The sequence below is a fragment of the Gymnoscopelus braueri genome (assembly GCF_963280865.1).
Source record: "Gymnoscopelus braueri genome assembly, chromosome: 12".
In the NCBI taxonomy this organism is placed as follows: Eukaryota; Metazoa; Chordata; class Actinopteri; order Myctophiformes; family Myctophidae; genus Gymnoscopelus; species Gymnoscopelus braueri.
Genome location: NC_137614.1, coordinates 40,453,490 through 40,471,641, shown reverse-complemented (window position 1 = coordinate 40,471,641; position 18,152 = coordinate 40,453,490). Strand labels below are relative to the sequence as shown.

General features: G+C 43.7%; 1 protein-coding gene across 3 annotated transcripts in view; it reads right to left on the bottom strand.

The window, feature by feature from the left end:
- Positions 1–18,152, bottom strand: part of iqsec2b (IQ motif and Sec7 domain ArfGEF 2b) — a 54,626-nt gene that overhangs the window by 6,111 nt on the left and 30,363 nt on the right. For 2 of the 3 annotated variants that reach the window (XM_080444944.1, XM_080444946.1), the window contains exons 2-12: positions 9,207–9,489; positions 8,132–8,455; positions 6,548–7,590; positions 6,009–6,170; positions 5,296–5,418; positions 4,147–4,313; positions 3,516–3,655; positions 2,634–2,759; positions 1,926–2,025; positions 1,515–1,676; positions 391–588 (exon numbers count right to left, since the gene is read on the bottom strand). In XM_080444944.1, the coding sequence (XP_080301070.1) occupies positions 391–588; positions 1,515–1,676; positions 1,926–2,025; positions 2,634–2,759; positions 3,516–3,655; positions 4,147–4,313; positions 5,296–5,418; positions 6,009–6,170; positions 6,548–7,590; positions 8,132–8,455; positions 9,207–9,489 (2,828 nt within the window). Of the gene's footprint in view, positions 1–390; positions 589–1,514; positions 1,677–1,925; positions 2,026–2,633; positions 2,760–3,515; positions 3,656–4,146; positions 4,314–5,295; positions 5,419–6,008; positions 6,171–6,547; positions 7,591–8,131; positions 8,456–9,206; positions 9,490–10,549; positions 11,034–18,152 lie in introns of those variants that run through there. The other variant, XM_080444945.1, reaches the window with a different exon arrangement.

Here is an 18,152-nt window from a genome sequence, read left to right as displayed (position 1 = left end):
AAATGTTCTTTTCATATATTAAAGTTTAATATATGTTTTATTAACACTTTTTTATCTATCAAAAAGTGAGTTGTGTTTATTTGTTTGCTTATAAGTCACATGTTTTCAAATAGACACTTTAATCAAATCTAAGTTTTGATCAGAACAAATGAATAAGAACTAGTTTTGCAATTTCTAACAAAATGTGGGTCAAAACATTAGTAGTCAGTCTAAGACTCTCCAAAATCTGGATAGGACCCAAAAACCTGCCATCGGTCGGGCTCTAGAGGTACAGGAGGAGAACGAGATGTAGCGATAGCAAGGAGAGAAGGAAACTGAGCCAGGTCCTCTGTTAACATGTGCAACCCAGGAAACGGAAATGAACCATATTTGACGTGCCGTTCGTCTCACCTGTGTCCGATAGGTCCCTGAGAGATGAGCTGAGTGCCGTGCGTTTGAGTCCCTCCCCGGCTGAGTAATTGTCGTCGAGAGAATTGTCGGTTCTCCCCAGGCTGCCGTTGACGACTTCACCCTTCACGCCCACACATCCTCCAACCACACCTCCAATCAGGCCTGGCCTCAACACACCTTTCTGCTTCTCTAACTCCGCTGGGTACACACAGACAGGACAAGGACAATTTGGAAATAAGTATGACGAGAGAGACACACATGATAGCAATGTTCCTGTACCTACTACCCAGGATTCGATTTGTAAAAAAGTTTCTTAACTAATTAAAGGGATATTTCACTTTCAAATATGTTTGGGGTCATTTTAACGTCTAGTCTACTCAGGCTGTTCAGAACACCCCAGACAGTTTTTAAGTTGCTTGATTCAGTATTTCGATATTTGATCGATATTCGATATTTTAATTTTATCAGACACGGCCCCTTCCTATACAAACCCATTGTAGCTTCAAACTACATTTTAACCATGATGGATTCATCGAAAGCACCCGTCCTTGGTTCTGATGACTCATACTGCTCTCCTAATACGTGAGGGGGTCGTGTTTTTCCAATTACTTTTTTCATTTATTTTTTATAACAGTTTTGAAAATGAAAAAAACATGGGTACTAGGAGGGCAGTATGAGTCACCAGAACCAAGGACGGGTATTTTCAATGGTTAAAATGGTTTGAAGTTACAATGGGTTTGTATAGGAGGGGGTGTGTCTGATAAAATTAATATCAAATATCTAAATACTGAATCAAGCAACTTAAAAACTGTCTGGGGTGCTCACAAAAGCCTGAGACGTTAAAATGACCCAAAACACGTTTAAAAGTGAAATATCCCCTGTAGTTACTTCAGTCTGACCAGAGGCAGGGATAAAACATAACCCCACCGGGCATAAAACAATTATGACACAAGGGGGGATTTTAAAAGCAGAGGCACCCCCCCCCCCTAGCAAATCCAACCTTGAGTCTTCACTAACATGTCCAACTGTCATTCTGTCTCACACACAAACAATGACAACATGGAACAACATGCCTGCTCAGTGTTGCAGTTCACCATAATGGCCAGCAGGGGAAGGGTACTTACACTCAACTCTATACTTCTCCATCTCCTGCACCTCAGCAATGCTCTCCCTGAGGTCACTGACAAAGCGGGTGCGGTCCTGCTGACTGGGAGCCATGAACACGATAAGGACCTTCCTCTCCCCGCTCAGGACCGCTGAAGTCAGGCGGATACCATGAGGGTAATCTAAGAAACACACACACACACACACACACACACACACACACACACACACACACACACACACACACACACACACACACACACACACACACACACACACACACACACACACACACACACACACACACACACACACGTACGTATCTGTCAGCCATGGTAACACATACAGTATGTACAGTATTGTTCATGGTTGACAATTATGGAGGGAAATGTTTGTTCAGGTGGAAAGAGAAGATGAAGTGGGTTCCTCACAGGAGTTCTGGAACATGTGGACTTGCATCTCCACCAGAGGAAAAGATTGTCTGAAGTTATAGGTCACTGATGTCTTCTTCTTTTGAAAGATCTTGGTGACCTAAAACCAAGAGAAGGTAGAGCTAAAGATACACTATGTAACCTTTGTTAGTGAATAAAATGCTATTTAAAATGCCATAATATGTTAATACAATTTAACTAACACAATGGCGGTGATTGTATTTAGTCTCCCTGCTCTTCTATTGAGACATTTATATCCTGTGGTCTGGTAGGACCACTGCTGGTGGACAAGGGTACTGCCTTAAAGTCAATTTCTCCCCTGAGCAAGCAGGCATGCTCTATTAGCTCGGTGCAACATTTCAACCCTTGTGTGGGAGACCCGAGTATGGCTTGGCCAGGGGTAAAATATTATTATTAATAATAATAGTATTAATAATAATAATAATAATAATAACAGGTAATAAACAGGTAGTAGATTTATGTACACTACAGAACTCTGCCCATTGCACTGGGCGAGACCCCATCCACTGCCATTCATTTCTTTACAGCAGTGGTTCTCAAACTGGACCTTTAGAGGTCTGTAACTCTGGGAGTGTACAAATGGAACCTTACGTGTCCATTTGGTCCTTGAAATCAAAACGTTTGAGAGCCACCGCTTTACAGAAACTGGCTACCACTTTGGAGAAGTAAACAAGCGCTGAGTCTTACCACTAGAAGGTCGTTGAAAAGGAAGACCTCTCGTTGGTGAACTCCGGTCCGTTGAGGTCTGTTTGGATCCGGCACCTCATACAGCTGGCAGCAACACACCAGCCTACGATGTGGAAGAGACAGCACCTACAGCGCACGCACACACCATCATTCAACAAGAACCACATACCTTAAAGGAGTAGTTCTTATTACTTATTTTCTATCAATTACACACACCATGAATCCTTGAATTCATGGAGATTTTTTTGTTTTTGTCGCATTGCTAAGCCAATAATTTGATGACCGGCGGTCTCTCCGGTAGGAGACTCAAAGGAGACCTTTTGAGTCTCCTACCGGAAACATTAGCATCTTTCCGCGGTCATTAAATTACTGCCTTAGGAATGTGACAAAAACTAAAACATCTCCAATGAATTCAATGCTTCATGGGGTGTGTAATTGATAGAAAATAACTATTTTTTTGGGTGAACTACTCCTTTAACATACTGACAACATAAAGTAGGTCTTGTCCTATCCGGTCAGGTCCTGTAATCTAATGCCTGTACCTACTTCCTACCGCTAGTAATGATCAGTTAATTATTTTCCCCGTTGATATATAAAAACGATTATATACATTTTTAAAGTGCTTCAAGATGATTTCATTAAGTGAAAAAGTATTCGATACAATAATGGCCAAGAAAATAATGGATAGTTGCAGCCCTATATATCTGTTGCTCTATCTTGTATTTCTTTGTTGCTGCTGCTCTGTGTTTTTAAGTGGATGCACTAAACACAACGTTCCATACAGTGACAATAAACGTCTTATCTTATCTTATCTTATCTATATCACCATCAATACACAAGGAAATACAAAATGAGTGAGGCATGGTTTCAGAAGAAACTCACAGGCTTCTTGCCCACCACGACTCTCTCCACAGCCTGCACTTGGGTCACGTGATCATCGTTGGTGCGTAGCTCCCACTTCTCAATGCGCTGGTAGATCCCCAGCAGCAGGTCTCTGGGGATGTCCTGACCGTTGTCTACTCCTTAAATGCAAACACAGAACAGGTTGGGTCTATCAGTGGTGCATTGATGTTGGGATGACTGTGCTGTGAGACGCGGCTTTTCAAAATGCTCTTCCATTGATCGAGCATTGCAATAGTTCAGGCAGGCAGGCTGTTCCCCACACCCTGCAAAATAACAAGCTAACACATACGCCCTCAATCCTAATGGTTCTTTTTAGCCGATCTCTATAAGCAAAACGCAGCCCACACTTCATACTGCACGTTCAGCATAGGTCACAGCACCTCTTCTGCAGCTTGTCAGTGATCCAACTCCCTCCACCTCCCCTAGTTCTTCACTATGTCAGTATGCTAATTGTACGGATTTCTGTGGATTGCATGATGTTATATCTGCGTTTCTTAAGTTTTGCCCTTGAAGGGTCCTATGTTATGTCCATGTAATAACACCAGGGGGCGCCAGGGGGACAGTTTTAAAGGAGAGGAAAGGAGTTAAAAAAAATAGCCATTTAGACTACCTCTCAAGTTCTTGATGAAGTCGTCAGTCTTCATCTTCCTCTCTGCTTTGACGTTGGGGCTGTACATGTCCGTGTTGAGGAGGATGATGGCGAAGGCCAGGATGAAGATGGTGTCAGGGTTCTGGAACTGTCTCACCAGGGTGGGGTTGCACACACAGTACCTCTGACTGCAGGAGGGGACAAACGTCACAACTCTGCAGTCACACTCAACAGAAAGCACAATCGTATATCCTAAAGCAGTGGCTCTCAACCTTTTCTGGATCTCGAAAGCGTTCACAGCCCACCCATCTGACCGCTTTGTGTTAAGTGGTCAAATGGGCGGGCTGTGTGCATTTGACTTGGATCAATGGAACTAACATTATGTTATTCATCTGTATCACAATGAAAACAACATTTTCAAAGAAAAAATACCATGACACTATTTTCTTTTTTACACTATATTATCATTAAAATCTTCGTGTTTTGCCAATTAGTTGGTGGCCTCCTTGCAGTATCCTCATGGCCCATCCGACGCGGATTCAGATTTCTTTCCCCGCTCTGGGCGGGAAAAAAGTTTTTCCACACACAGTCTCATTGAAGCACATTGACCAGACGTCCCGCTGTGGTTTAATACTACAGACCGTTTTGAAGCCAATTTTTCTTAGCTTTGAACTTCCTGTCTCGGAATGAAGCCGGAAACGACTGCAATTGGCTGCAACCGCTTCAAGGGCGGGTCTTCACTCCGTAGAACCAGTAGAAGCCACAGAAACATACCCTACTTTATCATTATCAAAAAAATGGGACCATAATTTACTAAACGCATATCATGACAATTGAAAGAAGACTTTAAACTAGCGACTGAAAGTATTTATGACAATGTTCATTAAGGTAATAAAATCACTCGCTTGAATAGAGAGTTATTGCTTCTGTAGCCAGCAGGGGGGAAATCATGGGGGAAATAGCGAAACTACCGGCCATTCATATGAACTGTCACTTCCTATATGGCCTCAATTTAGAAACAGGATGCTAGCCCCTTGGGCCAGGTTTGGCGAGAACAGTCACGAACAAACCTCTGCACAGAATAAAGAGCCTTTTTTTTTTGGTGGGTTCCCAGCGCAAAGCAGCAAACGTGCAGCGTTTGGTTGTGTGTGTTCAATCTCGTCTACAAACCTGAAGGCCTCGATGAGCCTCTCAACCTTCTGGGCTTCTCCTTGAACTCTGATCTGAGCCTGGAACTTCCTGAGAGCATCATCCAGGTCCATTCCTGAGAAGTCCATCTCATCCACCACACAGCTGAAACGCACACGTTTGTATTACTAATTTGTAACCCTATAACCCTAAAGCTTGAGTTATACATAGTTGTGCGCCGGTGTTGTGCACAAGCAATAGCTACAAGTACTACCAAGTAGCCTAAAACAAGTTGTAACCTGGGCCCAACACTATAAATGATAAAGAATTAAGAAATGAGTGTCCTGGGTACCAGTGGCTGTCTGGGAACTGGAAGGATCTTGGTTCGATCGCCGGCTCCTCCTGGCTGCGTGTCAAAGTGTCATTGAGCAAGACACTGAACCCTGCTCCTGATGAGCAGTTTGGTGCCTTGGATGGTTTTCTCCACCTCCCGTGTGTGAATGGGTGAATGTAATGCACATTGTAAAGCGCTTTGGAGAAAGGTGCTATAGAAATGCAGGCCTTTTATACACTTAACACTTAACAGTGTATCCGACAGTATGCAATTCCAAATTTTCAGCCTTTTTGTGTCTTATCCTTTTGACTTAAATGGTCATGTAATTGTCAATAAAAACGTCAATCACTCAATATGCATCTCTACCACATCAATACACAATCAGTTGAATGTTGATGTTGGGTGTGACACCCAGACTCACTCGAGGACATCCTTGTTGAATTGTTTCTGCCGGTTGCCCAGGAACTCTCCAATCATCTGCCGGCTCAGGCCCTTCCTCTCCAGGATGAAGCGAGCGATCCCAACCGGAGTATCAGACACAAACCCTCTTTCAATCAGGTACTGGATGCCTTTCTCTGGCTTCCTGACACCAGAGACAAAACACCAAAACAATATCACATGAACCGTGTACTTCTGGGTTGAACAAGCAGAAATAGCCGATCTGAAAAGTGGTTTACCCCTTTTTTTCTCCCAATTTAGTCATTAATTCAATTAACCCACCGGTAGGACATAGAGCCTCCATCCTACTCCTCCCGCTCAACATGCGGTGGATTCGAATCCCTAGACTCTGTGGTGGTGGACAGGTGCTTCACCCAGGTATCACCCGAGTGCCTCTGCCTGTGTATTCATAACACCCCTGGTGGTCTTTCGTGTTGAAGAGGCTGTGTATTTATATTACCAGCCCCCCAGTGATCTTACATGTTGTAGAGGTTGATTATTTATTTATATTATTCAACTTACTTGTTGAAGAGGTTCAGTCCGATACGGTACTGTCGTCTCTGCACCACATCGTTGTTGAACGGCGGTGAGTCCCAGCTGTGGCGGCTCTCTCTCTGGTAGGTCTGTTTGCCCAGCGGAGGCAGCGGCTCGCGCAGGCTGTCCTGAGACGACGAGCCCGAGCTGCAGTTCACCGTCTCGTTGGAGTTGGTGGTGGAGTTGAGCGAGTCGTTGTCTCCGTCCGAGCAGCACGGCTGCTCCAGGCCCCCGGCGGGCAGCGCCGCCATCGACGAGGTCGACGACACGGGCGTGGTGGGGGGTTGCTGCGGCGAGGAGGAGGAAGAGGGCGTGTCCGGGTATTGGTGGTGGTGCATGGGGTGGTGGTGGTGGTGTGCCACGTGCTGAGGGATGTGTGTGGGTAACGGTCTGCCGCTGGCGCGGGTCTGACCCTGGGCGGCAGCGGTGGAGTTGGGGCGGCTCCCTGCGTTGGCGGAGTGATTGAGGGTCTCCTGAGGGGAGCCGGACCCTCCGCCGGGCTCCTGCTCGTAGACCAGCTGTCTGCTGAGTGAGCCGCGGTCCGAGCGGTCGCTCATGTCCACCGAGCTGTCGCTGGGCGGCTCGATGGTCAGGAGGGGCAGATGGGCGCCTCTCAGACGATAGTCCCGACACTCCGTACAGGGGGTGCTGCGACGGCTATTGCTGCTCCCACCTCCCTCTGTGTCCCTGCTGTCCTCGCGGACCCCGACGCCCCCGCCGGGGCCCCAGTACTCTGTGTCGGTGCTGCGGTCCAGGGACAGCGGGGACGAGGGAATGCAGTCGTCCATGTACAGGGTGACGTCGCTGTAGGAGGTGGCGGTGCTGTCCCCGTGCATGCTGTGTCCCCCTATGCCGGGCCGGGGTCTGTCTCCCACCAGACCCCTCTGGGAAGACGGGTTGCTGCTGCTGCTCCACACGCACTCCGCAAAGTCTTCGCCGATGGCCCCGCCCTCCCTGCTGCCTTCCTGGGAGTCGTCGCGTCCCGCGCGGCAGGTCAGGGCGTCGTCGATGGAGTCCGCCAGGGACTTCACCTATAGGAGGTGCAGAGACGGGGAGGATTCAGGGACGCTGAACAGAAACAGGACGTACTGCAGACAGCCCATTTTGTACGTACAGACGACCACTGTAATACGACACGTTTATCGGTATCGTGGTTAATTCTCGACTTAGTTGTCAATGAGTTCATCTAAACTAGCGTCCTCTGAGAATCTCTGACGGCATGGTAGTGTTAGACCAATTAGGCTTCATTCAGAATGTAGACAAATCCCATTTGTTTCTCAAATCTCATCTTTAGGACTGACTGTCCACTCAGTTATTTTATTTGCAAGTGATTAGATGGGATTTGTCTATTCAGTCATCGTCAACCTATCTGCATTGGTTGCTGTGGTAACGATGTTAACGACCTTGCCGTGAGTAATGCTCAACTTATACTATATTGGCTATTTTCGGTGAGCGATGCCGTCGTATGATGAAGTATAGGCTTCAGTGTTCAGACTGAGACACATTTTTAGAAATCAGATTTAAATTACAGGCATTTCAAACATAGCTTTAAAACCCTCGATGAAGGAGTACCTGTTTAGAGAAGGAGTCCTCTAAGTGTGTGTAGTCTCCCGGGCGGTCCGGGTCCGGGGAATGAGGCGGTCCCGCTGCCACGCTGTGGGTGAAGTTGGTCTGCGTCTGGGCCTGCTGCTGCGGCTGCGGCTGACGCTCGTCAAAGGAATACTGTAGTCTCATGTTGGAAAGGATGATGCGGCGGGTCATGCGGCTCTCGGAGGCAGAGCTTCGGAGTCGCTCGAAGTTTTTGTTCATGCGGTACTGGCGGAAGGCCGTCTGGATGGTCCTGGCAGCTCTGCGGCTTACAAAGGACCCGCCGTACTTCCTCTCTAGCATCTCCACCTGACAGAGGAGGAGGAGGAGGCGAACATAAGAGAACATGGTGTACTTATTTGAACCACCCAAGAAATGCACCCACACACTTCACTGGAGCATCACTGAACGTTTTTGTCCATCACATACTGATTTTTCTTTGGTTAGGGACTTCTGAACAACATAAAAAGGCAGACTTTTATTACCACTTAAGCCCTGTTTTATAGGGTTAGGGTTAGGGTTAGGGTTTTTTTGTTTCCAAAAATAGTGAACTTTGCAGATCTACAAGCACACAACTTGTGAGCTTGTAGGGAGCAGTTAGGGGTTAAGTGTCTTGCTCAGGGACACTTTGACGCACATACTGGGTGAACCGGTGAACCTTCTAATTACCAGAGGGACTCTCTACCCACTCAGCTACAGATGCCCTTTCATGCACTCATGAAAGACACGTAAAAAAAGAGCCTCAAACTGTGAGTCACCGGACAAAAGAGCAGCCCGCCACTGACATTAGTAAGTAAGTAAGTAGCCTTGGGAAGCAACGGTTCCGGAGCCATGTGGCCCCTAGGTCAGGAGCCCATCTCCTGTTTCTGCAGCGCGAGGCGGCTTGATGTACAAGTACATACCCCAGCCATGATGCACAGGTACATCCCCTGGACATATGTCACAGGGACTTAACCCCAATCCAACACTTGATGCTGAGTGTCAAGTAGGGAGGCATTGGGTAGAATTGACTGACTGACTGATTAGCGTACGAATAAAAAATATATCTCTGACATGATACCTTCTTGTCCTGCAGGTCCGTGGAGAGCTCATAACTGTCCGAGAGGGCCTTGCATCGCTTGTTCTCTTCTTCTTCTTGTTTGCGTAGCGCCAGGCTGGCAGGTTGGTGGCGCGTGCGCAGTGCCCAGGCCAAGCTGGCGCTGGAGCTGGAGGCCGGGCCTCGGGGGCCCGACGGAGGGCCGGCGCTGTCACTGAAGCGCTCCGAGACGCGGATGTAAGGGGTCTGGCTGTAGGCGATGTCTGCGTGGCCGCCCGTCTCTGGACACTGGGAATCCCCTTCCACACTGCAAGGGCGGGGGGGGGGGGGGGAGAAGAGGGTGAGAGGTTGTTAGTTGGAGTAATAATCATCATACTGATGAAGTATTACAACAAAGACTTTTCAAACTGCAATCCACAGAATGATTGCAGTTAGTATTGATTGACATGAGGGTCCTTTGTCACTTTTACATTGATGGCATTTCGATTCCTCCATTCCATTACTGAGGTCTATTCAGGATTGTTATTGAAGTCTGATGCCTCTGGAAACATATCTTACACACTTCAGAATCACACAAAAAATACCACACTTCATCAATATATTGATTCACGTCGCTTCATTTGGAAGAGGTCAATCTTGTGCATTCATGGTGCCCCGTATTCTCGCCGCCCGATGCAGCGTTGCATCAATTTGTGTCTTTGCATTGAATTTGTATCCAATTGTGCTGCATGAATATCTTCGCCTCCTGTGTGAACACTTTGTGAATACTTTAGGTTTATTGTGCCCTAATCCATAAGTAAGTCCCATATTATGCATGTGGTCCGTTGTGCCATTGGGTAATGTAATGTAATGAATGGGAAGGGGACGTTACCCTATGGCACAATGTACCCAAATCATGAAATCTAAGTGAGAACACCATATGTCAAAAGGCTGGTATGGACCTTTAACCCAGTGATTCCAAAACTTTTTAGCTCAAGACCCGAAAGAAAAATTTGATGTCTCCCCGGAACCCAAACTAGTGAAAATAGCAGATCTAAATCGGCTATTTTCACTTCTTCTTAAAAGCTTAGCTAAATTAAAAGCTGGAATTTATGGAATTTCTTTAAATGTTTTCACTTTTACTCTTTTGAAAAATGTTAGAATGTATGAAAAACTGTGAATATATATATTTTTTTAAATTGAAAATTGTCTCTACTATTCTATTACCCTCTACACTGAAATCCTGTCGCTGAAAATAACCAATCTGCAAGCTCACAACGTGATACTTTGTGAGCTTGTAGATTGGATATTCTCGCAGATTGTTTACCCCAGAATAGGAACACTATAGGGTTCAAGTATAAAAAAAAGGCACCAGGCGAGGAACTCACATGTAGAACTTGGAGCGGCAAAGAGGAAGAACACGTCTCTTAGAGGACCTCATCATGAGGGAAATGTATCAGACACAATGACACTACCTGTGAAGTAACAGCTGTATCATGTCATCTGACAGATTATGATGTTACTGATATGGTATAACGCTGAGAACCCTGTCAAGTCACACCAGAAGCTCTTTAAAAAACATCACATGATCAGGAGAGCCAATGGCTCTGAACTATAGCAGCTCTACCTCGGACCAGACCATCCGTATTACACCTTTAACTGCTTTATAAATCCCAGGGTGAGGGTTAGGGTGAATACCCCCCTCCCCCTCTTTAAGTCAGTCCTGTGAGTTAATATGCTACTGAGTTCAATAAGTGGCGTTCACGCTCTCTCTCTCTCTCTCTCTCTCTCTCTCTCACACACACACACTCAGTTTCGCTTTCTCTGTACAACTCTCTCTCACACACACACACACACACACACACACACACACACACACACACACACACACACACACACACACACACACACACACACACACACACACACACACACACACACACACACACACACACACACAGCTTTTCTCACAAGCCACTTAACACACTATAACGTACTGACACACTACTCCACAGTAACATGCCACCAGCAGCACCCTTCTGACAGGAAAGACCAGGTCGTTAACATCAGGTCGTTAACACGGGTTCCTTGTGTAAAACCACCTGCTCTACGGAGCAGAAAATGCATCCACTTACAATCTCAGCTCACCCAGTCTCTCTGCCCGCACTGAACAACTACACAAACATACACACACTAATAACAACTACACAACAGCAAAGCAGCTCGATAATCACACAATAACCCATCAGGGAACGGATACGATTTACAATGTAGGTATTTAGCAGATGCTGTTATCCAGAGCGACTTACAATAAACAAGTTAAATAATCACATACACACAGAATGCAGAGAGAGCAGTGTAGTGCCTCAAGAAAACTAGGATACACGGTAAACCATAAACCATCTGTCTAAAGTTAACAATGCTATCTAAATAACTATCTGTACATTTGAAACTATAGGATAACCAGGTAAACAAAGAACCTGGCATCTGTCTAAATAACATCTGGATTACAGTGGTAACATTAATGTCCAAATAAGTCCAAAGAATGCTCCGGTGCACAGCTGACTTGTGTGGTTCCCAGTGAGTCCATTGGTCAGTGGTCTGGGGGAACATCGCCAGTCACATGTTCCTGCCTACTGTTTCCTCTGTGTCCCGCCAGCTAGGCGGCCCCTCCCACTCCAGTCAGCTGAGCCCTGTCCCATAACCATAATAAGTACTCAGATTTAAAAAAATAGCACATTGTAAAAAAAAAAGTTAAAGTCCTGCATTCAAGTAAAAGTACTTAAGTCAAAGTACAAAAGTATTAGCATCAAAGTATACTTAAAGTAGAAAAGTAGCCGACTCGTTACGCAGAATGCCTGGTTTCAGAATCATATCATGTTATTGTCCTATGATTATTGATCTTTTAACAAAACCCTTTTTACGCTCAGGCTATTTGAAAAATAGCAGATCTATAAGTTCACCGCGTGTTTGCGTCGCATCACGACGCGCTGTGTGATCTTGTACAGTAGATCTGCTATTTTCAAAACATTTAGAAGATTATTTATTTATAATTGGATTAATTGTTATTAATCTAAATCTGCAAAGTAAAGCTGTCAAATAATTATAGTGGAGTAAAAATTACAGTATTTGCCTCTGAGATGCAGTGGAGTAGAGTAGAAGTATAAAGTATTGGAAAAAATGGAAATGCTCAAGTAAGGTAAAAAGTACCTCAAAATTGCACTTGAGCAAATATACTTTCCACCACTGCATTTCCTCTGTGTCCCACCAGCCAGGCGGCCCCTCCCCCCCCTGTCAGCTGAGGCCCGTCCCGTAGCAAGACACAAACCCACTGGCAGTGTTGGACCCTGACAAGTATGTGAAGAGAACTGTGCCTTCCAGAAAATACAGCAGGCTGCATACCTTTCTGTCAAAAACCTTCCTCGTGTGTGTGGCTGACTGTCCTTCGTTTGCACCGAATAAACCCTGCAATACACACCCATGCATGTGCAATCTCTGTCTGCACTGTCATTCTATTCTTATTTTTCTGTTTTTATTTATTTTTATTTTTTATTTCGTTTTTTGTTTTGTGTCTTAATGCTTAAAGTTTGATATCATTACTGTCATTTATGTCCAAAACTGCTACTGCTCAAGATTCAAATTCTAAAATAGCAAAAATATCTCATCTACAGAGCATGTAGATCGGCTATTTTTGCTGCTTTTGTGTGACAGTGTAGGATGACGTTAGGTAGGCCTTCATTTACGGAACAAAAACCATAAAAAGTAAAAAAAATATAGAGATAGGAGGTTTCTGCCCGACAGCAATGATATGTAAAGCACTTTGAATTTCCTTGTTGTTGAAATGTGCCACACAAATAAACTTGCCTTGCCTCGCCATGCCTGAGGGAACACAAATGAAGGATTCACGGTGAACTCTGAAAGTGTACAAACATTTGGACACTTGGATTTGTACTGTGTCGTGGGTTTGTTGCCCTGCAGTTTATTATAAGAGGCCATATTGCTGAGAGCTCACAGTTAAAAAGACCAAGGTCCTTCCTCCCTCTCTCCTGTCATTGTCCTGTTCCATGGACTAGTAGGGATTTCCTGTGTTAGTATTGAGTGAGCAGATAACATGACATGGTGGACGGAGGGCGGATGAAGAACAAAGAAAGAAACTCACAGTAGTTTACTGAAAGTGGCACCTTGTTGTTAACAGTTATGTTTCATCTTGTTTAACACAACAACAACCAACCAGCAACATACAGTAGTGAAGAGATGCTTCGCAAGAATACAAATGATAAACTAACAGTTTATTGTAATTACAAGTTAACAACAAAATACGGGCCCCAGAATTCTGTTGCATAACAGCCTTCTTCATACTGTAGTGAAGTGGCCCGTAATAAAAAGGGAACAACAGTGACGTCTACTGGGGAGTATGAATCCCTGCATCTTGCAGAAGCCAAAGTTCATGCATTTGAATTCTCAACATAAAACCATGAAATGATGTCATCTTGTTTAGAATTTCTTTCAGCAAATAAGCAAATGTTATGTCTGTCTGTCTATACTATATATTTATGGCTAACCAATCATCATTAGCATCATCATATTGTTTGTATCTGCATATTTACACTTCATTCTTTTGTAAATTAATGCTCTATTTCGTGTTACAAAAGTGTCTTACAAAAGTAGCTAAAATAGCCAATCTGCAAGCTCACAATGCATCGCACAGTGACTTGTGGTTGTGAGCTTGTAGCCGGTCATGTTTGCTATTTTTAAGACATTCTGAAAGGTAAAGTGAAAGTGTTTAAGTGTGTCTGTGTGAATTATAAATATCGAACCAATGAAAAGTTTTAACAGGAGAAGTAGTAAGCCTTGCATGTCGAGCCATGCGGCCCATAGCCTATCTCCTGTTTCTGTAGCGTGAGGCGGCTTGAGGTACAAGTACACCCCCTGGACATGACACTAGTATGTCACAGGGACTTACCCCCAATCCAACCCTTATGTAATGCTGAGTGCCTAGCAGAGAGGCATTGGGTCCCATTTTTATAGTCTTTGGTATGACCGGCAGTGGTGGACAAAGTACTCACATGTTTTACTTAAGTAAAAGTATCAATACTGCAATGTAGAAATAATCTGTTACAAGTAAAAGTCTGGAATTAAAAATGTACTTGAATAAAAGTACAAACGCATTGGTATCAAAATGTACTTAAAGTACCAAAAGCAAAAGTACTCATTATGCAGAATGTCCCATTTAAAACATCTTTTCAAATGATTTTTGGACATGCGACATGCGATGCGACGCATTGTGAGCTTGTAGATCGGCTATTTTCAAATGGCCGAAATATATATAGGGCTGAAGCGATGTTTTGTGATAATAATCTAAATCTGCAAAGTAACTATTAACTAAAGCTGTCAAATAATTGTAGTGGAGTAAAAGTAAAATATTTGCCTCTGAGATGTAGTGGAGTAGAAGTAAAAGTATTGAAAATGGGAAATACCCCAGTAAATTAAAAATTCCTCAAAAAAAAAAGGTGTACAGTTACTTTACACCACTGATGACCGGCCTGAACCCCAACCTCCCAATCTCAGGGCGGACACTCTAACCACAAGGCCTCTGAGCTGGTTAACAAGAGCTTGTGACTAAATAATAGCTACATTGAATCCATCCACAGGTTATTTTTTCCATTTCCCGTAAGGTTTCCATCCGACATGTCTTGTAAGTTGCAACTTTTTGTGCTGCTGGCTGCTACCCTGAACAGGGCTCCATCGTAAAATAGATCTTACCTGTATCAAAAGAAGGTCAAATAGAATAAAATAAAACATATGTTATTGCTCTTCTCCTAGAAGATAACACTGAGATGATGGAAGAGGTTGCTTGGTGACGGTTGCCATGGGACCTTTGTGGGCGGTGAGGCAGTTGTTAGGATGAGGAGCATAGTTGCCATGGTAACGTATTGACTGTTGAACCAAAAACAAGCAAACTACACACCTGTAGCAAAGCACGCACTAAAAATACTATGTAAAAGTAGCTGCACACTCGTAGCTCTGATGCAACATTTTATTGAGAAAGCTGGTTTCAGCAGCTAAGCTGCTTTCATCAGGGTTGATCTGATGTAATGACTGTTAACAACACCCTTTAGTTGCGTGCGGAAGAACCACAATTGCCAGGAATGTTATTTTGATAGCATTGATTTACCTGGTAGCCTAATTACTTTTAAGCCCTTACCGGTAATTGTCTCTGTTTATGACCGTTTACCCTGTTGTTTGGGTTCACTAGGGTTCATGTTTTGTACTCTGATCTTGCACTTAAGAGCGTCTTCTCAATGCCTAAATGTAAATCGTGACATGATCAGGTTGCTTGCCTTCTTACAAACGCAAATACAAATAACACAAACTATTCATACAGCATAAAATACTTTTACTGAGATGCTGTGTACTGTATACTGTATATGGCAGCATAAATAGAAAAAACAGTCTCTGGCAGAGTTCATAGGTTCATAGGTTCTGGATTTGTAGTGCGGCCCACATCCAGTTATTACACTGGCCCGGGGGTGAAGCCCGAAGAAAGGGAAAAGAAAGCGAAAGGAGAAAAAATTGTCACGCCTTTTAACCCATTTAGACCTGAGACCGATTCTACAAAATGTCTTCTAAATCCGAATCAGTTTTCTGAAAAACTATTGTTGCTATATATCAGTGGTTCTCAAACCTGTTCATGCAAGGACCCTCAAAATTAGGCATATATGTATTTGGCCGCGGACCCCCATCTCAAAATATTTTGTAATAGGGACCCCCAGAAGCAAGGTTTTTAGTAAAAAAAATGTCCATTTAAAAATATATATATTCAAATATTTGCGCAAATGTTCACGATTTTGTATATCTCCTATTTTTGAATAGCCAAAGTATAAAATATGGATGAAGTGGTTACACAGATGCGTTCCCGGTTTGAACGAGTTAAGGAATGGTAAGTGTCTGTTCCACATACAGCAGGTAGACAACCTGCATGACAACATCAGCAGGAGCATTTCATTCAACTGGTTCCCATAACCAGACTGGCCATAACCAGGTCCAGGTTACACTACATGTCATACAGTATGACATCAGAGCAGGGCCACAACCCTCACAGAATACATCACACAAACTCCTCATCACAATGGAGAAAACGATCGCGCCAAACAATAAATAAATAAAAATGTTTCTGCTACGATGTGTGGCAAGGGAGAGGAGTCTAGACTGTTGAAGAATTACTTATAAATGAAGTACCGACTATGAAGACACAATGTTACCAACCACTACCCAGGTCATAACTCATTTATTAACCCAAGACCTGAGGCAGATTTTAAAAACGCCTTCTAAATCCTAACCTCCGTTTTCAGAAAACCTTATTGTTGTATTTTTATTTATTTTTAAAAAATACAAAAAATCCTGTTGCTATATACATAGCCACATCTAAAACGACACAGATGCTTTCCCGGTTTTAAAGGTATAACAACATATAGGCTTTCCCGGTCTAAATGGGTTAAATTACGATTATACAAAAGAATTGAATCACCATTATAAACAAGTCGATCTCCAGTAAGTTAAACAATCATTTGAACTATCTGACATCAATATTGTTGGATGTTAAGGTGGCTGTTGCCATTAAAAGTGTTCAAGCACTTCATAATCATATGATGGTGTGTGCGAAAATAGCCAACCTAAAAGCTCATGCTTAGTGGCTATTTTCACTATTTTTGGAAAACAAACTTGTGTTACTTTGAAATTTGGGTTAACAGTGTTTGTGCATTATTAAACATGACTTTCATGAGGTTTTGCCCACAGTGCAAGGAGAGGGAGGCAGTAATAAGCGTGGTGAGAGACAAAGTGAGGATGATATATGAGTGAAAAACTTGTATAAATCATGAGCATGGCCATATCACAGCTGCTATCTGCACCTCATTACTTATGCAGGGAACACTGTAGTCCTGTTACAACCCCATGGAAACCCTCTCTGCATGGGACAGTTCACTCATAACGTCCTGCTCTGACTTAAACTACCATACATACATGATCTGAAGCCATATATAATAAACATATACATACTGTACCACACATACAGGTCAGACTGAATTAAATACAATGCTTTTCCTTTTGGGAAACACATTTTTTTTCTTCAAAAATAGCTAAAATAGACGACCTGCACTACAGGCTCACAATGCGTCACGTATCACGATGCATTGTATATATATAAATAAATATATAAGGCTTAAGTGGTTATGAAAAGAGTGTGTGTGTGTGTGTGTGTGTGTGTGTGTGTGTGTGTGTGTGTGTGTGTGTGTGTGTGTGTGTGTGTGTGTGTGTGTGTGTGTGTGTGTGTGTGTGCTTACGGGGAAACAGCAGTGGTAAAAGGAGGAGAAATGAAGTGCAGCACAGAGGTGCAATGAATGAAGGAGCACATGACCCGAGTACAGTGAAACACATGGATCTGCTGTCACCTTCAACCCTCCTGCTTATACATTGTTAATGTCCTGTCATCACACGTTGAGTGTGTGTGTGTGTGTGTGTGTGTGTGTGTGTGTGTGTGTGTGTGTGTGTGTGTGTGTGTGTGTGTGTGTGTGTGTGTGTGTGTGTGTGTGTGTGTGTGTGTGTGTGTGTGTGTGTGTGTGTGTGTGTGTGTGTGTGTGGGGGGTAATAGCAGGGTCTGACATTGCCACTTAAACCACCACAGGATTAGACAAGAGTTTACCCGGTATCCTAGTTACTTTGTAGCACTTAAGTCTTAATTGTTTTCTTTGCACTCTATTTACGTTACCATTTATGCCCTGTTGCTTGTTGTTCACTATAGGGTTCATGTTGTTTAATCCGATCTTGCACTTAAGTCTCTCTGTATAAAAGCATCTCCTAAATACCTACATTATAAATTGTAATTGTTAAGAGAGAGAGAGAGAGTGTAAACGGGTGCCATTTTTCTTGGGCACAGTGCTAATCTTCCATTGTTTTCACATAATAAAAGATGATAACATTAGAAGTATTTCA